The sequence below is a fragment of the Eschrichtius robustus genome, chromosome 20 (assembly GCF_028021215.1).
Source record: "Eschrichtius robustus isolate mEscRob2 chromosome 20, mEscRob2.pri, whole genome shotgun sequence".
Lineage (NCBI taxonomy): Eukaryota > Metazoa > Chordata > Mammalia > Artiodactyla > Eschrichtiidae > Eschrichtius > Eschrichtius robustus.
In genome coordinates this window covers 59690163-59716376 of record NC_090843.1, presented here as the reverse complement: position 1 = coordinate 59716376, position 26214 = coordinate 59690163, and the positions used below count along the sequence as shown (strand labels likewise).

The window sequence follows — 26214 nt, the reverse complement described above, 5'->3', positions numbered from 1 at the left end:
AGCTCAGAGGGGCTTCTGGCTCCTGCGCATCCTGCCCCAGGTTTTCAAAATGTGGGCTCGCATCAGAATTACCTGGGATGCTTGTTACACAATTCCCATCACCGGCCATCGTCCCAGATGCACCCTCTTAGAATCTCTGCCATGAGTCAGACTCTGCATTTAAAACACTTCGCAGGTGGTCCTTGGACACACTGAACCCGACTTCAGATAGACACCTTGTACCATGAAGGGTAAAGGAAGGATAGCGGCTGGCCTCTATCTCATAGCAGACAGACATCTCTCCGTATCCTAGGGCTCCATTCACTCGAATATGGCCCAGCCTGGGAGGCTGGTGGCATTCTGGAAAACACACCTGCGGGGGTGATGAGGATGACAGGTCACGCAGAGGCGGTGAGTGTACGCAGCCTCTGTCGTACAGAGCAGGACAAGCCTGGAAGAGACGTCCAAAGTAGGCGGGGCGCCGTCACGTCGGAGGGGGCGGGGCGCCGTCACATCGGAGTGGGCGGGGTGCGCGGGAAGCAGGCCGACTTTGCGCCCGCAAGGTCAACAACGTGCCGCTTGGCCGCCTCCTCCCTCGCCCACCTCAGGAGTCCCCAGGGAGCGGAGCCAGAGAGGTGGGCTCCTGCCTAGATCTCGCTCTCCTCCAGAATCTCCTCCATGGTGTGGACCAGGGTGAAGTCCCCCTCGCTGCTCTCCGACACGCTGCTGCCCCGGGGCCAGGCTGCGTGGCCTTGGCGGGGCAGGGCGCCCGCCGCCCCCAGGCCCTCCGCAGTCGAGTGCAGGAGACGCCCACCGTGGGGCGAGGGCCGCGCCTTTTGCAGCTTGCCGGAGCCGGTCCCCTCCGCGAGCTTCTTGGGACATTTCTCTAGGAATCGGAACTTCTTCCCCAGGACCCAGGCTCTGCAGCCCGAGTGGTGGGCTAGCAAAAAGCGGGCCCACTGCTTCCGCAGCTCGGCCTTCACCTGCCAGGTGAGAAGAGGGCGGGGTTACTGCCTGGGAGTCACTGAGTCGTGTGTCCACTCAGCAAATGTGTATTGAGTGGCTACTCTGGACCACCCTTGGGAAACCTACCTTCTCACTAGGGGAAACGAACAAAGAGAAGCAAACAGATACATGTGAGCAGAGCAGATGATAGTGACACCGTGAGGCCCTTAAGCAGGACAGTGGGGTGAGGAGACTAAAATCTGAGATAGGGTGTTCAGAAAAGGGCTGTGTCGAGGTGACATTTGAAACCTGCCTGGTGGATCACGGGTCCCTGCTTGAAGATGTAGAAAAGGCAGCAGTGAGCAAGACGGAAGAGGTTTTGATATCAAGAGGCTTACATTCTAGCAGAAGGAGATAGAAAGCCATATTTAAACCTGGGATGGGGGGAGGGGAAGATGAAAGGGAGCCAGAAACTCCACCAACTCCTCAAGTCAGGAGAAAACTGCTCTGGCCTCTTCCCCTCCCCCTTTCAAGCCTCTTTCTGGGGGAGCAGAGAGTTGGTTGGGGGCCCTGCAATAATATTAATAATAAAAATAATCGTTGTTACCATGCATAGGACCTTTACCGTGCATCCCTGGGGTAACACTGCAGGGTAGGGACCATTGTTATTCCCATTTTACGGACAAGGAAACTGAGGCTCAAAGAGCCACAGTGACCTGACTAATGCAGATCTCCTAAGTGGGTGAGTCACGGCTTGAATGCAGATTTTTGGACTCCAGAGTTACAGCTGGTAACTGTATCACACTTTGATACTCCCAGTGCAGCTCCAGCGGGGCCATGGTTGGGTTCTGGAAAGAAAACTCATCCCAATACCTTTCCCCACCGGTCTAAGATGCCTGCTCCTGGATGTCTATGGTACCCGTTTGTCCCAGGACGTGCTGGTCGCTGCACACACCCCCATGGCACCATCATGTAAACCGAACTCTCCAGGGGCAGTAGGATGTGGGCCTCAGCCTCGCAGGGAGCTAGGATGGCAGCATGGAAAACGTACCTCTCCATTGGCAAAGCAATACTGCAAGGCCACGAGTAGTCCCTGGAATGAAAGGAAGAGGTGGCGTGAAGCTTGACTCAGTAGAAGGTGTGTCTGACAGTTACTTGGAAAGTCCACAGACCGGCCCTAGTCCTAGTAGCCCCTACAAGAGGCAGGCAGCTACTTGCTTGTACTAACTAGAGTGAATCATAATGATTACGTTAACTCGGATTTCCATGGGGTCTCTTCCTACTTTGACACTCACCACCCACATCAGCCTAGGCATTTGCTTACATGCTGGTAGGTCAATGATGATTAAACCCTAAAGGTTCTACATCATTCATTCAATTATATAAATACTGTACAAGGTGACTGTCCAATTTCTATTTGTCCATAGTGGGCAATGGCTAATTTTTTTTGCCTGATTTGCATCCTTTCCTGACCCTCCCCTACTCCCTGGGCTTCTGGCAGGGCTGTCAATCATGTGGTCCTCATGTTCTAGGAGGGCCATCACCACAATAAACAGCCCAAATGGTCATGTGACCCAAGCAGGCCCAATCTCAGTTCTTTTCACCAGGAAAGAAGAGAAAGTTGCACCCTCTTCCCTGCTTTTGCCAACTTTATAGTCAAAGTTAGTCTGGAGACACTCAAGGGCATCTTCCCAGCTACGTGGAGAGTGCCCGTCTGAGGATAAAGCCAACATAGAGAAAAGCAGAGGCTGGAGATGGTCAGAGATAGATTTTGATGATACTGTTTGAGTACCTGGATCCAGCTACACCTGGTCCTGAAATTTTCGTTTTTGTGAGATAGTAAATACCCTTTTCTCTTGTCAGAATATTTCTTTCGAAAAGATAGATCATTTCATGCCTGGGGTTTACCATCACACTTAGATTAAAATACAATATCCTAACCACAGGAGGAGCTAAGGCGATGTGGCCTTGTGTCTGTGTCACTGACCTCACCTTGTACCACGCTTCCCCTCAGCTACTATATTCCAGCCACATGGACCTTCTGGGTGCCTTCAGCATCTCAAGCTAATGTATTAGGTTGCTGTATAACTAAGTGGGTCAAAACAATAAAGATTTATCATCTCACATACTTCCTATGGGCCAAGAACCTGGCCATGGCTTAGCTGGGTATTACCGCTCAGGGTCATTCTTCTGGTTGCACTCAAGTTGTTGGCTGGAACTTCAGGTGTCTGAAGGCTTGACTTGCTTCCAAGACAGCTCACATGCCTGGCAAGTTGGTGCTGGTTGTTGGTAGGAAACCTCCATCTCTCTCCATAGAGCTTCTTATGTGTCCTCACGACATGGCAGCTGGCTTCACCCAGAGGGCGTGACCCAAGGGAGCAAGGCGGGGGCTGCAACCCTTTTTATGTCCTAGCCTCAAACATCACACACTTTCATGTCCACAATACTCTAATGGTCGCACAGGTCAACCCTATTCTGTGTGAGAGGGCACTACTCAAGTCTGTGAAAACCAGGAGGCGAAGATGACCGGGGGTCATATTGGAGACTGGCTATCAGCTCATTTCTTCCTCAGGTCCCGTTGTCACACTTTCTGTTCTCTGGACCATTCTTTCCTCAAATCTCTGCCTAACTGGCTTCTCAAAATTCAGGTCATAGCTCAAATATCTCCTAAAAGCGAAGTCTTTCCCCACCACTCACTTTTTGGTAGCCGTTCCAGTCACAATCACACTTCTCTATTTTATAGTCTTTAGAATATAAATAACCAGAATTGTTCTTTATTTGTCAACTTGGTTATTATCTGTCCCTCCCCGCCCCCTTCCCCCAACCAGAAGACCACCTTTATCTGGCCTTTTCACTGACAGCTATTGGAAGGGGGTGGGCGTGCTTTCGGTGTGCCAGAAGTCTCACAAATGAGTTGGGTAAAATAGGATTCCTCATCACAAGTGTGTCTTTCACTTCTTCAGGTTCTTGAGTCATGGTCTGAGGAACATCCTGGAGTCTGGTTGACTCTCATTCTAGACGAAGCGAGTGTGAAGGGAGTGGTCCCACGAACAGATGGCTCTCACTCCGTATGTCACCACCACTTGGCAGTCTCTCCAAAGATCCCTTGACAGCAGGAGGCTGGTGAAATTCTCTAAGCAATAAGCCCTTGGGAGAGTGAAGGGTTCCCTAAAGCAGCAAGGAAAGGAAGCTGTTGGGTCCAGTGCTAATTTCTATGGTGGAGTCACTAAGATACGACCCACTGGATGTGCACCTGCACATCTGCCCACCCGTGCTCCCACCTCTGCCTGGCGGGCTGGAGGGGAGCAGCGCGGGGGTGTTCAGAAGGTGCGTGGCCTCTGTCCAGGCACAAGCTCCTAAGTGTGTTTCTAGCTCCATCTGCAGAGCTGCTCTGATTCCTCGCCTTCCTCGGTGGTGCCTGGCGGGGAGCAGAGCTCAGGCTGCTGCAGGACCAAACGATCAGTGTGGTAGCTGGTCTCCAGAGATGGCCCCAAGGATTTCTCCCCTCCTGGTAGGCATATGTGACCCTTCACATCAAGAGATGGACCATATCTTCCCTCCCCTTGAATCTGGGATGTCCTTGTGACTCCTTCTGCCAGCACAATGTGGTAGAAGTGACATTCTGGGACTTCCGAGCCTTTGCCTTAAGAGGGTTGGAAACGTCTGCTTCCTGCCTCTTAGAGCACTTGCTCTTGGGATACTCCTAGAGTCCAGCTGCCATGCTCTGAGATGCACAAGATACGTGGAGAGGCCACATGGAGAACTTAGGTTCCTAATCGATAGCCCCAGCTGAGCTCCCAGCCAACAGCCCATGTCAACGTCCAGCCACGTGAATGAGCTGTCTTGGACGTTCTGGCCCAAATCAAGCCTTCAGATGTTTGCAACCCCATTCAAAGATGACATGTATCAAAAAGTTGACCCTGCTGAGTCCAGACAGCCCAGCTTACAGAATCATTCAAGATAATAACATAGTTACTGATTCAAGCCATGAAGTTTGGGGGGAGTTTGCTACACAGTAATGGGTGACCCAAACATGCTCCCTTGCCAGGGAGTCTGATAGGCTAGGATCTGTCCTACAAAGAAATCTGTCCTACAAAGCTCTGCATGAGCGTCTTATCTTCAGCTGGCCTTGGGTGTGTGAGATCAGCTGATCAAGGGGTCACATGACCGATCAAGTCCTCAGAGGAAAAAAGGCCACCAAATACTACTGACATAACAGCTGTAATATTTTGTTTGGTTTTTGTTGTTTCTAATTTGGGATTACTTTTTAAAGAAGATTAAGACCAAGCAACCTAGGAAACCCAAGTGACTAAACTTTAGCCTTTGAAATCCCCCAAAAGATTGAAATAAATTAAACATGGTTTCAAAATGAAAAAAAGTTACCAGTGGGTGCTCTGTTTCCGTTCAAAGCCACATGCAGTTCAGCTCTAACAGAAGGTGAAAAGAGCCATCGTCCAGTTGCCCCTGCCATACCTCAGGCTCTGTCCCCTGGGCCCTTGGTGAGTGTGGGGATTCGATGAAATTTATTTTGACCCAAATAAAGCCACTCCAGCCAGTCTCAGCCATCTGAGCCTTCGCAGCTTAGGCTCCAGACATATGAGTGGAGAAGTCATCTAGAAAGTTCAGCCCCGGCAAGCATCCCTGGAGCAGAGGTGAGACATGCCTACTATGTCCTACCTGGATTCTTGACCCCCAGAATCATGAGAAATAATAAAAATTACTGTCATTTTAATCTGCTAAGTAATGGATGACAATTTAAGCCACGGATAACCAAAACACCAAGGTACCTTCACCACAGGTGGCCTCCTGTTCCTAGTTTCAGCCCACACACATCTGTCAAAGTCCCGAGAGCCTCCTGGTCTCTACTCACTGTTCATTTTGCACAAACTGTGCAGAGAACCCAGCAAAAGTAGGCGCTTAATAAAAGGCTTCATGCTGACACGGTGAATATGATTGTGAGTCACACCAACTATTATAGTGCAGGAAACAAACCACTTTTCCCTTCTTAGTCACTGAGTCACGCTGGCAGGATTAAAGCAACATTTGCATCTCCACACCCTTCTAATGCCAAAGGCCCTCGCCGATAAATCCTACTGATACCAGAACTCTCTTTCCATCTTCGGGCCCTCGCAATTTCGAGTGTGTTTGGATCAAGGGCATTTTGTTTTCTGCAAAGCCAAGGCATCCTTGTTCAGACGTCTACTTACGTGGAAGGAGCTCAGAGTCAACTGAATGAAGAGTCGTATATATCTTGGAAATCCTTCAACTTGATCGTCAGTGATGAAAGAGAAGAGAATCTCATGAACACCCAATAAAGGAATGAGGACCAGTGTGGACTTGGCCAATCTGCAAATAGCAATCAAATATGTGTCATGAAAGCCACCTTGGGAACAGGCAACATTTCCTGCTCTTCTCTGCATCCTTTATTGTAGCTCTAATGGCATTGATAAATGGTTGATTTTCCTGTTTGTCTCCTTGGCTACACGTCGAATGCCTGAAGGGCCAGTGTGGTCTTGTTCACTGATGCATCCCCGCACCTGACTCATGGAAGATGCTCAGAAAACATGAATTGCATGAGTGAATGAATGAATGAATGAATGGATTCCTCCATATAATGATATACCTACAGATCTTAACGTTTTGTTTGATGGATAGATTTCCACGCACATGGCTGTCACCATAGGACATTACATCCCCTACCAGGTTTGACAAGTTTCCCATTACCTGGCTAGCAGGTGCCTCTACCTCTTTCTCTATTTGGGACTTCCATTGTCAGTGCTTTATGGAGCCTGAGAAGGGAAAGAAAATGACTTGCCCAGGGTCACACAGCCACTAAGTGGTACCTCCCAGCCTGGAAGTGGGGCTTCTGACCTCACACTCAGGCCTTGCACACTCCAAGCAGGATTTCATCATCTGCCCCCAAGCTGCCCCCAACCCTGGTGATAGCAAGGGCAGCAGGAAATGAGAAGCTGCTCTTCCTCGTAAAAAGCGCTGTGTGGAAGCTTGCTGTTGTATACACTCTACACAAAAAAGACAAACATTCCTTTGTACCACCCACGTGCAAATGCACAGCTGGGACCCAAACATTCCATACCACATACTGGTGGTTCCCAAGTGGACCGACTATTAGAATTCCTTATGGAGCTTTTAAAATATATGTATTTTTATTGGTTGGCTCTCTCTATATATAGCTTCCTGAGCCCCAGTGTCAACCCCCTGAATCAAAACCTCTGGAGGTTAGACTCTGGGAGTGAGAATCTTTAAGGGACCCCCCACAGGATCCTGACAAGCAGCCACGTTTGGGAACAACTGCTCTTCACCATTGAGCTGCTTCTTGATTTCAAACTAACTACATTAGCAAAGGTGACTCATATTCAGGGCATAAACAAAGCTACTGTCTGATACACATTGGGAAAAAAAGAGCTTAAATTTGATGATTTTTTTAGCCCAAGTCCTTGTCTTAAAGGACCAAACTAGGAGAAGGTTCCTCGCCACTGAATAAAAGCCCCATGGAATTAAAGGTGTGGAAACAGAGAGGGTCAGCAGCCCCTCATGGGCAGTATCTTCAAGAAGGTTTAACTTCATGCAAGAGAAAGCGCTTACTATGAAGCCTGCATCTTGGACGTTCTGGCCCAAATCAAGCCTTCAGATGTTTGCAGCTCCATTCAAAGATGACATGTATCAAAAGGAAGGTTGACCCTGCTGAGTCCAGACAGCCCAGCTTACAGAATCATTCAAGATAATAACATAGTTACTGATTCAAGCCATGAAGTTTGGGGGGAGTTTGCTACACAGTAATGGGTGACCCAAACATGCTGCCTCTGTGAGGGTCATTCAGATGCAGTGTTATCACTGAAACAAAAAAACCTCACCTTTGTGCCCTGAAAGGACCTAAAGCCTATAAGGGTTGAGCAGGAGTCACCAAGGAGAGGGACTCCCCCCGAGCATATGGGCCGAGCGTCCCAGGGCCTCGATGGTCAAGGGGAGGCCGAGGAGTGGGGAGTCTGAGACACAGGCCCTGGTTACATGGTTCTCCTGAGCCGAGCTCACACCTACTTGCACACCCACACTCACCCGTGCACACTCACTTAGCTGAGCAACATTAAGGTGTTCCCAAGGAGAGACTATTTCAAGAGTTCTGGGCTTTGCTTGTTTGTCTAATTTCCAGGAGTGTTTTAATACCCTGTAGCTCAGAGGTTGCCAAGTGGCAACCATGGGTTGTAGTTGACCTGCAGACAGTCTTTGCTTATGCTAGGTAGTGATTTTTGCTATTGGAGCCATCCTTACAAACTAAGGTGATTTCAAGCAAAGGGGTTCAGATCTTCAGCTTCCTTTGAAAGATGGGGAGATCTGGCCATGCTGGGCCCCAGTTCCTGCTTGGCAGTCGTCGGCTACAGCCTTTAGAGGGAACGCGCGTTCTCCAACCCAACCAGCCTCCTTGGCCCTTGCAAGTGTGTGAGTCTGCGACCCTTGCTCTGCGTTATATGGGTTTTAATGACACATACTTACGTGCAGACCCATGTCTTACCATCAGCTTATTCTTGGGGCCATGCTACTACATTATGCTTTTAAAATAAACTTTTCATTTTGGAATAATGTTAGATCTACAGAAAAGTAGCAAAGATCATGTAGCGAGTTCCCACATACCCTTCACTGAGTTTCCCCTAATGTTAAAACCCTACAGAACCATGGTACCTTTGGCAACACTAAGAAACTAACGTTGGCATATGGCCAGTAACTATACTCCAGACTTTATCCAGATTTCACCAGTTTTTCCACTTATGTCCTTTTCACATTCCAGAATCCAATCCAGGATCCCACACTTAGTACAGGAGACTTTTTAAGGAATGACCATCTTTTTATGAGGTTTTGGGCCATTTTAGTAACTGCCACCTCTCTGCGTGGATGTCAGAAGGAATTTCCCACTCCTCACCTGATTCTAAATTCTCCATGGACAAAGGACTATTTGCGTCTCTGTTCAGATGAAAATCCATAAATATCTATAGCAGTATCCTCTTATGAGCTGTGTTTATGCCTGTTTTTCATCTACAGTCATTTGTTTATTTAAATGGTTTAGTTTATTGCTGTCAGTTAGCTCTTCAACAAATATTGGGCATCTGCTCTGGACATATGAGCGAGTACGGTGAGGAGGAGGAGCTGGGGCCAAAGGCAACGAGACACGGGGACAGACAGTACCTGGGGCCTGGGTTCAAATCCCAGCACCGCCAATGACTAGCGATGTGGCCTTGGGAAAATTATTTAACCTCTCTATCTGTAAAAATGAGGATTATACTACTAATAATATCATACGAAATGTTAAAATAATAAAATATTATTACTAATAACTGCTGACAGTGTCATTGTCAGGATTAAATAACATGGGGCCAACCCTCAGAATAAACGGTACCCGATACATGATGTGCAATCAATAGCATGTAGCTATCACCATTTTTAAAGAATCTGTCCCTGTCCTCAAGTTGCTCACAACCTCAGTGACTTGGATTATTTTCCTTCCATGTGTGACATTTTTCTGAAAGTTCTTTCAGAAAGGGGTCTGGGGTTTAGCATGTTAAGAAATGATTCTCCTTTATAGGTTCCTTAAGAGTTCTGCCCCATGCATCACACGGAAAGTTAAGATCGTTTATCTAGGAGGAGAGAGCCACCTCCATGCTGGGAACCACAAAGGACAGAGAACTCCCTCCAAGCTGAGGGGCCACTGATGTCTGTCCACAATCCGGGGACGTTGCTCTTTCTCCAGGCTGGCTCAGCTGTCCCTGTCCAGACCAGGCAGGCAGCTGGGCTGCTTACAGTTTCCTTCTTGAATGGTAGAAGCCGGGGGATGAGGGCTAGGACTACAAAAGGTTCTCCGGCTCCTAGCAACTTGCCTCTTTGGCAAGGTCTAAGTGTGTTTAATTTAAACTTTCCTAAAATATACTCCTGGCTTGGGGTGGGGGGGTGTGCAAATCTTGAGAACTACATTCTGAAAGTTTTCAAAATCTGGGAGAGTTGTAGGCCGGGCTGTTCCTACCAGTTAGGACAAAACGCATTTGGGCCCCATTGCCCCTTCCTCCTTACCCTAGCAGGGGGCCCTAATGGAAGGGGACGTGGAAGAGGAGAACCTTTCAACGTGGAGGAGGGCAGTGTGAGCTGGGGGTGCTTCATGACCCGCTGGGGAGACGGGAAGCAGCCTTCCCAGAACTTAGAAATGAGGAAGTTAGCACTGCCGTGACAGAGAGATGGGCAAATGTGCTTCTCGACGCTGTAGGATTCCCTGGCCCAGAGAGTAAAATAAGGTGGCCTGGGTGTGTCCTAAGAGACAGAGCCCTGACTTTTTGCTAATTAATAAGCATACACTAATCAATTGTATTGCACTCTGCATGGAGAAAGAATAAACAGAAAGCAGATGGCCAACCAAAATGGCAGGAAAAGTCACAAAGAAGCAGGAAGTTCTCAGTACTCATCCGGCCCTATGGGTGGAGACTCTGGGGAATGAACCTCCCTCTCACCGGGACGGGTGCACCACAGGGCAGTGGTGGTTTCTCAGGCCACCGTCAGTGATCCTTCAACACCAACCACTTTACTTTGATGACGTGATCACCAAGCAGCATTCTGGTGACTGCTTGGGATTTCTGGGTCTTCTGGTGTCAACTTTACGAGGAGTGCAGGCACTAGCAGGAAGGTCCCACTCCCACTTTTCACAGAATCTAAGAATGGATAATTGTATAGTCTGGTTTGTATATCAGTCTCTTGTGAGTTCACTTAGACTTAGCCCTCCAACGTCTCAGCCACTTGGGCCACTCTCAGCCAAAGTCTCCCCAGGACAGTCCCCAGGTGGTAGATATCAAGCTCGCCAAGGTGAGGTGTCTCACGCTGGGAGGCCTCCAGGTAGGCAGGCACCCAGGTTCCTCTTTTCAAGCTTTTACCTTGAGTAAGGATGGGGAAGTTTCCAGACAGATCGTTTATGCCAGGCAGGGTTACTCTGTCTCTCCCCAAAATAGCTGTCCTGAATCACCTCTCAGCCATGAAGGTCTCCCCAGTATCTTGATTTACACTTCCTGAGATAATTGCCTCCTAATTGGGTGTGCACACTTCAGGGCTGTACAAGGAAATCCATTTGGTGTTGGAAGAATATATAATAAGAGAGGATAATAGAAGTTCTGTGTATGTTAAATTTTTATCGATCCTTTATGATTTTCTTTATTTTGGTGTATCGCGTATGTAGTAGTTCAGTAGACCATGTATATACATGATGAGTGACATCATTCTTTACTAATAGAGACATGTGATCAGAAAAGTGTGATAGGGACTTCCCTGGTGGCGCAGTGGTTAAGAATCTGCCTGCCAATGCAGGGGACACGGGTTCAAGCCCTGGTCCGGGAAGATCCCACATGCCGCGGAGCAACTAAGCCCGTGCGCCACAACTACTGAGCCTGCGCTCTAGAGCCCGCAAGCCACGACTACTGAGCCCACGTGCCACAACTACTGAAGTCCCATGCCTAGAGCCTGTGCTTCTCAGCAAGAGAAGCCACCGCAGTGAGAAGCCCATGCACCACAACGAAGAGTAGCCCCTGCTCGCTGCAACTAGAGAAAGCCTGTGTGCAGCAACAAAGACCCAATGTAGTCAAAAATTAATTAATTAATTAATTAATTTTTTAAAAAAGTGTGAGAGCCACCATCTTGGATAACTCTAGAGAAGAGCCTGGAAAAGATGATGTCAAGGCTGCTTAGAAACACATTTGCCATGGCCTGACCAGAAAACTCCATGCATTATTTCACTAGAACATCTGGTCCCGTGGTGCCCCGACTCTGGCTGTGTATCAGAATCTTCTAGGAACTCTCCTGTAAGAAGTCCCTGTGTGGGGCTCCATCCCTCAGTTACTTAATCAAATATCCAGTAGAAGAGCTCACAAATCAGGGCTTTTGGCCGGCTGTCTGGTGATACTTAAAATAGCCAAGATGGAAAACTATCGTAGGGGCCACTGTGGGTCTGAAGCTCGGGGATGGCCCCAGCAGTACGTGGTGGGCTTTGGAGGCACAAAATGGCCTACAGGGTTTAGGCTCTCAGTCTGTGTGGAAAGAGGTGCCTTGGCATTCGTCTGCCCCGTTTCTGTCTCCCGGGAGCGCTGTCCTCTGTTGGGTTTCCATGGTGCCTGGGTTTCCCCTGTGCCTGGTTAGTGAGAGGATTCCCTCCCTAAATGGACCCAGGCAGGGTAGGTGGGAGAAGCCCTGCTCTTGGCCCTGGACCTCCATCCTCACAGGGTGGTGGGAGGCTGAGCCTTGGGAAGAGGGCCAGAGAGGCTGTCAGCCACTTGGAGGCTCGGCCAGAGGCGCCGAGAAAGACGGCGTAGCTCTGTGTGGTCCAGGCCAGCCCAAGTGTCCCAGGGCCAGGGGCAGGTTGCGCAATATTAGAGCCAATACCGTACATATTTGCCTGGTCCTGAACGGTGTGTGTTTACCCTTCTGGAACTCCCGGGGGTGGTGGGGGTTAGGTTGATAGGATTTGGGGTCTGGACACCCAGGGCAAATACCACTCACCACATCTGATTAGATTGGGAGAGGTGTGACTAGGACCTCCTTTAATCCTCATTGCAGGCAGAGGATGGCTCTGGGGTGACGCCCCCACGTGACATACCAGAAAGCAGACCCGGGGAGGCCAAGCAACTTGCCCAAGGTCAGTCTGGGGTCAACGCCAGCATCAGCCCCCCTGACTCACGTTCCACACCCACATCCCGGCCCTTGGCGAGTTAGAATGTGTGCTCCTCACAGATGGGGTCCCCATCCTATTTACCTTTCGTTTGAAGCACAGTACCAAGCGCATTTTAGACATTCATTAAATGTTTGTCAGATAAGTGGAAAAACTACCCTCCCAGCACACCTGGCTCGGGGCCCGTTCTGGCCTTAGAGAGGGAGAAGCTGAGGTAGAGCCACCCTCACTCACACCTCCGCCCCTGCCACAAGGACTAAAATCTCTACCATGGGAGAGGAACTCTGGGTTAAAACCCTCTGTCCCCAAGAAGTGCACACATCCTACAGAAAGCAGAGTAACTGGGAAAGGTGGGAGGGAGCCCTTTCTCTCTCACTCATTCATCATTTGATTGACAGCAATGCAGAGCTCAATAAACACCCATGATCTGACTTACTCTGCGATGGGACCGCTGTCACCATGAAAAGCAGAACACGGGATGCAGCAAAGGCAAGTCACAAAGAAAGCGTGACTGTGTGAAGAATGTATTCCCTTGGACTCCAAAAGTTTGTGGTTGTCTTACTCGAGGTCTTAAAAATACCCAAATACTCTCTTCTGAGTTACAATATATCCTTTATTCTGTTGCCTCAACTCCTTCCCGAAGGAAGGCAACTGTCAAACTCCCCTTCATGTGACTCTTTCCTGTTCCCGTAAACCACCCATTCTTAGGAGCATTTTAACAGTGTCCTGCTGGGGAATGTGTGTGCCCTTTACTACTCACCACTGACTTCATTTTCATGGGCTCACAAGGTCCTTGTCTTTGGCAAAAGCCCTACATGATCCCACGACACCTTTTTCAGAGGGGCTCTTGCTGACACCCTTGTGTCAGGAGATAAACATACTGATGCAATGTTCCCCCCTTCCTGGGACATTAGCCAGAACACCCAAAAGGGGTAAAAATAATCTTGGGCTCTTGGGTACTGACCTCAGGCCACTCACCTGTATTTATAATCTCTGAAGCACATTTGATGAGCTTTGAGCTTAGAAATGAGAAGCTTGAGAATTTTCAGGAAGATGAAGAAATTTACCTTGAAAAAAACACAGATATGAGTAAGTGATGGACTCCATGTGGCTAGGAATATCAAGGTCACCCTGGACCTGCCATCAGACCCTTGTCCAGGGAAATCAGGGGCAGTTTGGTAGTCAGCTGGTCAGGTGGCAAGTGGTCAGGGTAATCCCCACTCTCCCTAAGGCCATCTCAGCTGAGAGCCTAGAAAAGACCCTGAAAAGCCACCTAGTTTATTCTTCTGCCTCCAGGAGACCCAGCAGCTGTCTGAGAAAGGCAGATGGAAGTTTACATTATTATTTTTATTTTTTTAATTTGTTTTGTTAACGTCTTTATTGGAGTATAATTGCTTTACAATGGTGTGTTAATTTCTGCTGTATAACAAAGTGAATCAGCTATACGTATACATATATCCCCATATCCCCTCCCTCTTGCGTCTCCCTCCCACCCTCCCTACCCCACCCCTCTAGATGATCACAAAGCACCGAGCTGATCTCCCTGTGCTATGTGGCTGCTTCCCACTAGCTGTCTATTTTACATGTGGTAGTGTATATATGTCCATGCCACTCTCTCACTTAGTCCCAGCTTACCCTTCCCACTCCCCGTGTCCTCAAGTCTGTTCTCTACGTCTGCGTCTTTATTCCTGCCCTGCCCCTAGGTTCATCAGTACCGTTTTTTTTTTTTGAGATTCCATATATATGTGTTAGCATACAGTATTTGTTTTTCTCTTTCTGACTTCACTCTGTATGACGGACTCCAGGTCCATCCACCTCATTACAGATAACTCAATTTCATTCCTTTTTATGGCTGAGTAATATTCCATTGTATATATGTGCCACATCTTTAACCATTTATCTGTCGATGGACACTTAGGTTGCTTCCATGTCCTGGCTGTTGTAAATAGGGCTGCAGTGAACATTGTGGTACATATATATATATTTTTAAATTTATTTATTTTATTTATTTTTGGCAGCATTGGGTCTTCTTTCTGTGCACGGGCTTTCTCTAGTTGTGGTGAGCAGGGGCTACTCTTTGTTGTGGTGCACGGTCCTCTCATTGCAGTGGCTTCTCTTGTTGCGGAGCACAGGCTCTAGGCGCATGGGCTTCAGTATTTGGAGCACGTGGGCTCAGTAGTTGTGGCTTGCAGGCTCTAGAGCGCAGGCTCAGTAGTTGTGGCGCATGGGCTTAGTTGCCCCACAGCATGTGGGATCTTCCCGGACCAGGGCTCGAACCCGTGTCCCTGCCAATCCCCTGCATTGGCAGGTGGATTCTTAACCACTGTTCCACCAGGGAAGCCCTCATGTATCTTTTTGAATTATGGTTTTCTCAGGGTATACGCCCAGTAGTGGGATTGCTGGGTCATATGGTAGTTCTATTTTTAGTTTTTTAAGGAGCCTCCATACTGTTCTCCATAGTGGCTGTAACAATTTACATTCCCACCAACAGTTCAGGAGGGTTCTCTTTTCTCCACACCCTCTCCAGCATTTATCGTTTGTAGATTTTTTGATGATGGCCATTCTGACCGTTGTGAGGTGATACCTCATTGTGTTTTTTTTTTTCAAATAAATTTATTTATATCTTTTTTATTTATTTATTTATTTAATTTTTGGCTGTGTTGGGTCTTCATTGCTGCACGCGGGCTTTCTCTAGTTGTGGTGAGCGGGGGCTACTCTTCATTGCGGTGCGCAGGCTTCTCATTGTGGTGGCTTCTCTTGTTGCAGAGCATGGACTCTAGGTGCACTGCCTTCAGTAGTTGTGGCACGTGGGCTCAGTAGTTGTGGCTCACAGGCTCTAGAGCGCAGGCTCAGTAGTTGTGGCACACGGGCTTAGTTGCTCCGCGGCATGTGGGATCTTCCCAGACCAGGGATCAAACCCGTGTCCCCTGCATTGGCAAGCAGATTCTTAACCACTGTGCCATTGGGGAAGCCCCCTCATTGTGGTTTTGATTTGCATTTCTCTAATGATTAGTAATGTTGAGCATCTTTTCATGTGTTTGTTGGCAATCTGTATGTCTACTCTGGAGAAATGTCTATTTAGGTCTTCTGCCTATTTTTGGATTGGGTTGTTTTTTTGATATTGAGCTGCATGAGCTGCTTGTATATTTTGGAGATTAATCCTTTGTCAGTTGTTTCGTTTGCAAATATTTTCTCCCATTCTGAGGCTTGTCTTTTCGTCTTGTTTATGGTTTCCTTTGCGGTCCAAAACTTTTAAGTTTCATTAGGTCCCATTTGTTTATTATTTTATTTCCATTACTCTAGGAGGTGGGTCAAAAAGGATCTTGCTGCGATTTATGTCATAGAGTGTTCTGCCTATGTTTTCCTCTAAGAGTTTTATGGTGTCTGGCCTTACATTTAGGTCTTTCATCCATTTTGAGTTTATTTTTGTGTATGGTGTTAGGAAGTGTTCTAATTTCATTCTTTTACATGTAGCTGTCCAGTTTTCCCAGCACCACTTATTGAAGAGGCTATGTTTTCTCCATTGTATATTCTTGCCCCTTTTGTCAAAGATAAGGTGACCATATGTGCGTGGGTTTATCTCTGGGCTTTCTATCCTGTACCATTGATCTATATTTCTGTTTTCGTGCCAGTACCATACTGTCTTGATTACTGTAGCTTTGTAGCTTTCTGAAGTCAGGGAGCCTGAGTCCTCCAGCTCCGTTTTTCTTTCTCAAGGTTGCTTTGGCTATGCAGGGTCTTTTGTGTTTCCATACAAGTTGTAAAATTTTTTGTTCTACTTCTGTGAAAAATGCCATTGGTAGTTTGATAGGGATTGCATTGAATCTGCAGATTGCTTTGGGTAGTATAGTCATTTTCACAATATTGATGCTTCCAATCCAAGAACATGGTATATCTCTCCATCTGTTTGTATCATCTTTGATTTCTTTCATCGGTGTCTTATAGTTTTCTGCATACAGGTCTTCTGCCTCCTTAGGTAGGTTTATTCCTAGGTATTTTATTCTTTTTTGTTGCAATGGTCAATGGGAGTGTTTCCTTAATTTCTCTTTCTACATTATTATTTTTAATTAACAGGTACTGAGTACTTACCATGCCAGGCACTGGGCTAACTTTCCATACATTATTTTATTTAATCCTCACAACAGCCCTCTGAGGAAGCCACACTATTTTAATTCCATGATACAATGAGAAAACAGAGGCACAGAGGAGACAAGTACTATTCCCAAGCTTGCACAGCTAGTAAGTGGCTGAGCTGGTAATTAATTAAATTCAGATTTGTCTAATTACAACCCTCCCTTCACTTAAACAGAATCCCACACTGCCTCCCACTGTAAAGAACTCCAGGTCTATTGGTGTCGAACTTGAGGACCTGTTGCTGCCATGGAATTCACTGGAAAGCACACGTTCTCCACTCTCTAGATGACTTTCCACAGCTGTCATGAACTGGGAAAATGCGACCCTTGATTATCAGCTTTGGTAGAAATTTTAAAATATGTCTGCAGATTCTTCGACACTTCTCCCTTCAAAAGGCAGAGCCTAATTCGCCTTTTGTCTCTGGGATGTGAACTAGGTTTAGTTATTTGCATCTAATGAAAAGAATATGGTAGAAGTGACGCTGTGAGTTCTGAGGCTAGGTCCGCAAAAGGATGGCTTCCACCTGGTTCTCTCTCTCTCCCTCTCTCTCTGGGGAAAACCAGCCACCATGTTGTGAGGACGCCCAAGCAGCCCGTGGAGAGACCCATGTGGGGGGATTGAGTCCTCCGACCAACAACCAGCACCACTTGCCAGCATGTGTGTGAGCCCCTTGGAAGCTGATCTTCCAGCCCCAGGCTTCAAATGGCTGCAGCCCTGGCCAACCTCTAGATAGCAACCTCATGAGAGATCATGGACCACTGGAAACACAGAACAGCAAGTGGTCAAACGTAAGCAGGGCTTGGAGAATGGGAACAGGGTTTATGAGACGTGAGACTGGAGAGGGAGGGAGGACCAGGTCCTGCAGAGCCTTTCATGGTCACACTAAGGAGTTTGGGTTTTCTTCTGAAAACAGGGATGATAGATTTCAAGCTGGCAAGTGACCTGATCAGATTTGCATGTCTGCATTTCAGAAAGATCATTTTAGCAGCAAGCGTGGAGACTAGATTGAATGAAGGCAAAGCTGGAGGAAGGGAGACCAACTGGGAGGCGGTTTCAGAGTTCCTGGGGAGGATGATGGAGAGGTGACGTAAAGAGCAGCCCTGGTGGTTCAGTGATGGAGAGGAGATGGATTAGAAATTATTAAGGAGTTTGAGTCAGATGACCTTTGTTACCGGCTGGATGGGAGATCAAAGATGACCCCAAGGTTTCATGGTAGATCTCAATGTGTGGTAGTGCCATTCACCAAGAGAATGACCACATGGAGAAGGAAGAGCGTTGTGGGGAGGGGGGGATCTAGTAGTTTTGGACACAAGAGCTGTCCCAAGGCAGTGAGATATTTACGTCTGGACCTCAGCAAGGAGGTCCCAGTCAGAGCATGGAGCCATTGGAGTTGGTGAGATTGTCCAGGGAGGCTGTGGACACTGGGAGAAAAAGAGGGTTCTGAAAATTACCTTGTAATGAAGGGAAAGGTAGAGGAAGTGCAGACACCAAAGGAGATTGAGAAAGAGTAGCCAGGGCAGTCGGAGTGAACCACAAGGAAGTGGTTTCCTGGAAGCTCACAATGGGTAGAATTTTAAAAAGGTTTAAATGCTACAATAAATTTAAGGCAAAATAAGACCACACTTAGCAACAGGGAGCTCACTTAAGAGAAGCTGCAGGAGACAGGAGACAGCAAGTGCAGACCACATTGAAGAGACCTGACTGCAAAAGGAAGCAGACTGATAGAACAGTAGTTGGCAAGGGCTGCGGAATGGAGATAATGTCTCTCAACTTAATTGTAGGGCTCATAGAAGTTTTGGGGTACAGTTGTTTTTAAAATTGAAAAGACTTAAAAATGCCTCTATGCAATGGAGAAAGAGCCCATAGAGACGGTGGTTGGGTGACAATTAATGGAGTAAAGTCTCTACAGACATTGAACCAGCACAATACTGATGTCCTTGTCTTAAACCACAGATTGAAACACGAGCTGCAGAATCCAACACGTACCTGTTATTACTTGTCTTACTGGCCTCGGGAGAATCAATGCGCAAAGCTAAGAGGATAGAGCTTCAGGCAAGAGGCTATTCATCCAATCCACAAGCCAACGGGGATAATGGAGATCCCCAGCCAAAAATATTTAGTAACAGAACACTTAAATACAAACTAAGTGTAACCAAGTAATTTATCCCATTTAATGGGATATCTGTTTTTCATCACAAAGAGAAAACGTTGTGTCCTTGGCTTAGTGACTTGTTGAACTCGGGCGTTTTTCTTACAAAGCAAGCCTAACACGGGAAAGGCACATATTTCAGTAAATTAATTTCAACCAGGACTGTCTCCTAGGAAATGAAGGCTTGTGATGAGAAGCGTGTTGATTCACTGTTCTTTGTGTCTTCCAGAGACCAGACAAGAGAAAATGGGCATCAACCACTGGGCTATACGAAGGCATCAACCACTGGGCTTCTTCACTGCCATGGGATGAAACACCAGCCTGGTGGACCACAGAACCTCCATCCATCCAGGTGCCCCAGAAGACAGGGGTCGGCAATCACATTTGGATGGGGCTGTTCATGATTTGTGCACCAGCAGGAAAGGGGCTGAAGGAGGATTTTTTTTTTTTTTTTTTGCAGTGAACAGAGGGTTTATGTGCAAGGCAGCCAAGCAAGGAGACAGGAGAACACATCTCAAATCCACCTCCCCAAGGCAAGAAGCTTGGGGTATTTATACAGGATAACCAATAAGGAAGCAGGGCGGTCTGAGGACTGGGGAGTGTGCAGAAAGATGATTAGAAAAAGGCACAAAAATCCTCGTTCCGCGCAAGCGTCGGAAATTTTTAAAGAACCCAGCCAACTCCTCTTGGATTCTGTGACCAGATGTGGGACACTTAGGACCCCAACCATATAAGGCTCCTTTTCAGGTCCTAGATGATACAGAATGCGTATGATCAGATGTACCATTCTTGGGGACACTTCTTTGGCACCACCCCAGCTGCCATGCTCTTATCTGGGTCTACAAGTTGGCAGAGGTGGTTGCCAGCACGGTGGGGACTCAGAGGTAGGTCTCATGTACCCCTAACTCCTCCATCTCCCCCCAAGCCCCTCCTCCCCTGGCCCGCTATATAGACGAAAATGCCTATATTAGAGCTACTCCTTTGGGTTAAAACCCTCCATCCCCAAGAGCCCTGCTGAAGGGCACATGCACTTAGCCTTAATAAAGGGTTCAGCCTGCAAGGAGGAAGAGCTCACCAGGCAGATGTAGGGCCATCAGGTGGGCATTCCAGGCAGAGAGGCAGCGTGTGCAAAGGCACAGGAGGCATGAACTTCAGGATGGATTCGGGGGAACTGTGCATTTCTCCATATAAATGGAGCACGGGGTGCTTGTGGTTGGATGGGAATGACAATACGTACCATATGAAGGAGTTTGGAACCACGCCCAAGGGCAGTAATGAGCCATTAAAAAGTCACACGTAGAAGAGAAACATAGCCCAATTCTGCTCAAGAAAGACCACTCTGGCTGCAATACAGAGGATGCATTGCCAGGGGCAGGAATGAGGAAGGGAGACCAAATAGGAGGCTTTTGCAAAGGTCTGCATGAGAAACCCCAAGGGGCTGAAGAAGAACAATGACAATGGATTGAGGAGAAGGAGAAAGCTTGGAGTGACCTTCAGAGGAAGAACTGACAAGACGTGAAGTCTGGCTAGAGGCTGCAGTGAGGCAGGAGATAGAAGCTAGGAGGGCGCCCAGGTTTCCGGCTTGGGTGCCTGGTAGATGGATGGTGGCGTCATTCACTGTGGGGTGAACAGGAGGAAGAGGGGGTGTGGATGGGAGGACAAGGAACCACTGTGAGCTAAGGTGATTCTGGCCATTTCTGTGGAGCTGGCCACGACTGGAGTTGTAGAAGCAACAGCATGTGAAGGTCATTTCATCCAAGATGAAAAGACACAGCACATTCTCTGGTCCTGGTGGGAGAAAAGGTGGCTCTAGGAACTAGGAAGCACCTGGAGAAACCAGCACACAGGTCAGTCAGCCATGGACAACCAAGCAGCGATGTCCAGAGCAATTGTTCCAGCCCTGGCCACGGATTACAATCACTGCCCGGGTACCACCTCCAGAATTTCGGATGAAATCCTCTGGGGTATGAGCCACCACGATGTTTCTAATGCACAGCCAGTTGTGAGAACCGCTGGTGTGTGGGCACAGAGCTTCACAAACATTATTGTGCACCCAGTGCCCAGGAATCCTGTTGCAATGAAGATTCTGATTCTGCAGGTCCGGGGCGGGGCCTGGGAACCTGAATTCGGAACAAGCACTCAGGAGACCACACCTGAGCTTCTCCTTAGAATCCCTAAGCCACATCTGAGATCAATGAAACACAAATCTCGTGCAAGAAGAATTTTTCAAGATACCCAGGTGATCCCAAGAGCAACCAAGATGGAGAACCAGTGATGTAGCCTCTGGAAGACTGCACGCAGGGTAAGCACCAGGGATCCAGCTGGAGCGAGTCTGCACCCCATCCTAGGGAAGGCCATCCTGCTTCATTCTGCCTGGTTCATGAGAACCTTCCAGGGCCCAGGAGTGTGGGTCACAAGCATTTACTGAGTAAGTTTCTGCAGAGCCTGCCGTATGCTTGGGCTGGCCGCCAGGATGAATAAAACACAGGGCTTATAGTGACAGCACACAGGCTTTAAACAAATACTTGCAATAAAACATTGCTGGGGTCATAGCAGAAGTTGGTACAGGATCTGGGAAGGACACAGAGGAGGGTGTGACCATCTCTACTTTGTGGGGTGGGTGTCCAGGTGGATAAGATGGCGGAGGGAGGCGGTTCCAACCTGAGGAGGGTCCAAAGCAAGGTACTAACGCGTGAAAAGCCCACAGTCCTGCAGGCATGGGGGCTGGAGGCAGTAAGTGTTTGGGGGCAGCTGCACGATGCTGTGGTTACGAGTGCTGGTGTCGCCCGATGGGACCGAGATCTGGCCCCCACTGACTAACTCTGTGACTTCAGACCAATCCTCAGCATCCTCGCCAATAAAAGAAACACAATAGTAGCGCCTACCTCATGGGCTTGTTGGGAAGATGAGATGAGTTAATACGCACAGAGCGCTTAGAAGAGTAGGTATGTAGGAGGCACTCAGTAAATGTCAGCCGTCCGTTGGAGGTGGAGGTGGCCAGCCAGGAGCTGCGGCCGGGACCGCAGCGGGGCAGCGTGGCTGGAGAGGAGAGGATGTGGGGAAGGGAGGGGCGGGGTGGGGGAGGCAGGGCGGGAGGCCGCGCTTGCAGTGGGCGTGGTCAGGGGTCATTTTGAGCATCCGCTCTCAGCTGCGTGTGGAAGGACCGGAGCGGACATCACCAGTAGCATCCAGGTCACCGCTTAGGGCGTCTCCACGCTCTCGGTTTTCCTGCCCTTTCTTATGAACATCTTCCCCTCCCAGGCACACTCAGGTCTGGGCGGAGAGTGCCCTTCAATTATTGACAAATATTGACATTCTTCTCTAAAAATAAGCCTTTTTGCTCTCACGAAACCACAAATGCCAGGTTATTTCTATAAAATGGCAAAAACGGAATGCCCGGCAACCCCTTGGAGAAGAGAGTGGGCGGTGCCTGGCTGGTGGGCGGTGCCTGCCTGGTGGGCGCCCAGGGCTGCTGGCCCTGCGTCCAGGCAGGAAGACCTCCCGCCTCCTCTGGGATCTTGCTCATCCTTCCAACTGTCTGCTATCTCCCTGCCCCTCCCCCGAACTTCTTGGGCAGATGTCTTCCTCACATGCTACCATCTAAAGGAGCTTTAGGACTCCGGCTTGAGCAGTCCCTCTGCACCCCCCAAATTCTGGGCCTTAAGGAATAAAGGGCCTTCTCCCACAAGGTCTCAGCATCACCTCCTGACTCGAACCCCCATCACAGCTTTGGGTTAATAGCGATCGCATGCTTTCCTCCTCTAAAAGACGCTTCCTTAGTCTCCCCTCCCTCCTGCTGATGGTGGTAAATCCAAGCCCATAGCTTTGCTCTCCCCGGGCTCGTCCAGGACCGAAGGCACCTGCATCCCCTGCAGGGTTTGTGCACATCACAGCCGGCTGACATGAGGTCACTGAGCTGATTACGGGTTTCTCTACATCGTTCGAAAACCCAGAGAGAAGGAGGCTTATAGTGTAAGCCTGGATTTAGGTACTGAACCAGAACAAGGAGAAGTTTCTTTTTGGGGGGGTAGGGGGGATAATATGGCACACTTACTTCTGCCTTGACATGACACCAAGGAGGAGTTTCTTACTTGCTTCTTCTCGTTCAGCAGATCCTACTCACAGCTCAGTGTCTCCATCTCAAGGGATCTGGCCCAGGTTCACTCTGAGCCAGAGAATCTGGTGGATGGTAGGGGAGGGGACAGGGTCCTCCACAGCTGCTGAGCTCAGAGAGGAAAGAGGGTGGGTGGGATGGTCCTCACCGTTACACAAAGCAGCATGGGTCCTCGGATGATCCACCAGATATTCTTATTCCTGTTGGTTCCCCAGCACCTATGGCAAAGAGCGAGCAGTAAAAGGAGACTTGCGTTTGAGACAAGGCTGAAGGTAAAGGGCCTGTGCCCTCGGAAGAAGGATGCTCACGCTCAAGGCTCACTTGGGAGGGGGGCGGGGGGAGGGGGAGGGGGAGGGGGGAGGGAGGGCGGGAGGGAGGGCCCAAATCCCTTCCTATTAGGTTGATACCGTGGACTTTTTTTTTTAACCAGGAAAGTGGTCTTCGTGCTAATAGCTTGGTGTGTATCCTTCCACAATTTTCTCCGTGTTCATACAAACATGAATTCTTAATTCTACAGGCACACCTCATTTTACTGTGCTTCACTTTATTGCACTTCGCAGATATTGCGTTTTTTACAAATTGAAGGTTTGTGCAATCGGTTTGACGTTTGTGCGTCGGGCAAGTCTGTAGGCACTATCTTCCAACGGCATTTGCTCACTTCGTGTCTCTGTGTCACATTTTGGTAATTCTTGCAACATTTTAAAGCTTTTCATTGTTATTATACTTGTTATGGCGATCTGTGATCAGTGATCTTTGATGTTACTATGGTAACTGTTTTGGGGTGCCATGATCTGTGCCCATATGAGATGGTGAACTTAATAAATGTGTGTGTTCTGACTGCTCCACCAACCGGCCGTTCCCCTATCTCTGTCCCTCTCCTCAGGCCTCCCTAATTCCCCGAGACACAGAAATATTGAAATTAGGCCAATTAGTAACCCTACAAAGGCCTCTAAGTGTTCAAGTGAAAGGAAGAGTGACACATCCCTCATTTTAAATCAAATGTTAGAAATGATTAAGCTTAGTGAGGAAGGCATGTCGAAAGCCGAGATTGGCTGAAAGCTAGGGTTCTTGCAGCAAACAGTTCTTGAATATTTTTAGCTCACTGTTGGGAGAAACTGCTCAGAAAAAAAAAAAGATTCCTTTCAAAAATATGACTGCTCATTGACAATGCACTGGTGACCCAAGAGCTCTGATGGAGATGTACAATGAGATTAATGTTGTTTTCATGCCTGCTAACACAACATTCATTCTGTAGCCCATGGATCAAGGAGTAATTGTTACTTTCAAGTCTTACTATTTAACAAATACATTTTGTAAGGCTATATAGCTGCTGTAGATGCTGACTCCTCTGATGGATCTGGGTAAAGTAAGTTGAAAACTTTCAGGAAAAGATTCACCATTCTAGACGCTATTAAGAACATTCATGATTCATGGGAAGAGGTCAAAAAGAAACATTAACAGGACTGTGGAAGAAGTTGATTCCAACCTTGATGGATGACTTTGAGGGGTTCAAGACTTCAATGGATGAACTAACTGCAAATGTGGTGGAAACAGCAAGAGAGCTAGAATTAGAACTGGATCCCGAAGGTGTGACTGAATTGCTGCCATCTCATCATAAAACTAAACCGATGAGGAGTTGCTTCTTATGGATGAGCAAAGGAAGTGGTTTTCTGAGATGGAATCTACTCCTGGTGAAGACGTTGTGAAGATTGTTGGAAAGACAACAAAGGATTTAGAAGATTACATCAAATAAGTTGATAAAGCAGCAGCAGGGTTTGAAAGGTTTGACTCCAATCTTGAAAGAAGTTCTTCTGTGGATAAGATGCTATCAAATAGCGTGCATGCTACAGAGAAATCGTTCATAAACGGAAAAATAGATGTGGCAAACGTCGTCATTTTGTCTTATTTTAAGAAATTGCTGCAGACACTCCAACCTGTAGCAACCACCGCTCTGATCAGTCAGCAGCCATCCAGACCCTCCACCAGCAGAAAGATTACGACTCACTGAAGCCTCAGATGACGGTTAGCATTTTTTTTTTAGCAATAAAGTATTTTTAATCAAGATTTTTTTTAAGACATAATGCTACAGCACACTTAATAGTATACAGTAGCCCATGGATCAAGGAGTAATTGCTACTTTCAAGTCTTACTATTTAACAAATAGTTAACAAATATTTAACAAATACACAGTATAGTGTAAACATAGCTTTCACATGTACTGGGAAACCAAAACATTCACGTGCCTCGCTTTATTGAGATATTCACTTTATTGTGGTGGCCTGAACTGAACCCACAATATCTCCAAGGTATGTCTGTGTAGGGGATTTTTGGTGGTAACTATTTGGAGGGAAAGAAATGGAATTACTGACACACATTATGCAGCAACAAGCTCAACAACACGCTGTTGAGGTTTAGTCCCTAAAAGCCAAAAGGTACAGAACTAACTTGTTTTTTCAGTAGTTTTATAATAGTCCACTATATAGGTATGCCACAATTTGTTTGGTGATTCCCCTGTTGATGGATGTTCAGGGATTTTTCTTGTTTGAGTGGGTGTTGCCTTTTTTCCCCCACTGTGAATGCCATAACCATTCTTGTACCTATATTTGTATGTACCCAGGGTCGCTGCTAACCTAAGCAGCCAATCTTTGTACTAATTTGTGCTAATTTTGTGCTTATTTGCATGTGTAACTAAATTAATAGACCAATTTCTACAGGAAAGGTATTTGATTCTTTTATCTACACACTTAAGTATACTCTAGATGGCCAGAATGGAAGGGAGTGGATATTCTCTTTTGGGAAAATAGTGTATTTCCGTATATTGGGGCCTATCTGGGAATGGCGAGCTCATGGAAGTGTAAAAAGAGGTGGATTACCTACCCTGTGTTCTCCAGCTGAGCACGGGCAATGCTCCAGGGCACAACGAAAAGCACCGGGAAGGCTGGGAGAAAACACGGAAATGGAGTCAAGGGCTGGCTGGCCACACTTGCCTACTGCCTACACTACCCTGATGGGCCAAGCACAGCTGGTTGGAACTTATAAAAACCCAAACATCATAGAACTGGGGACAGTGAGAGCTGGAGAGGCCTACAGTGGCACAGGGCCGTTGACTGAGAAACCAGGAAGCAGAGAGGAGGACGGATCTGCCACACGCCACAGAGCAGCTTAGAGTAGATCCAAAGACAATTATCA

The 26214-nt window shown here is 47.8% G+C and overlaps 1 protein-coding gene across 1 annotated transcript in view; it reads right to left on the bottom strand.

Moving 5' to 3' along the window:
* Nucleotides 1–626: 626 nt before the first annotated feature.
* GLP2R (glucagon like peptide 2 receptor) overlaps nucleotides 627–26214 on the bottom strand; it is a 46218-nt gene continuing 20630 nt past the window's right edge. The window contains exons 8-13 of the mRNA XM_068530308.1: nucleotides 25903–25963; nucleotides 23174–23243; nucleotides 13607–13695; nucleotides 6132–6270; nucleotides 1976–2017; nucleotides 627–962 (exon numbers count right to left, since the gene is read on the bottom strand). Coding sequence (XP_068386409.1) covers nucleotides 627–962; nucleotides 1976–2017; nucleotides 6132–6270; nucleotides 13607–13695; nucleotides 23174–23243; nucleotides 25903–25963 — 737 coding nt within the window. The remainder of the gene's footprint in view (nucleotides 963–1975; nucleotides 2018–6131; nucleotides 6271–13606; nucleotides 13696–23173; nucleotides 23244–25902; nucleotides 25964–26214) is intronic.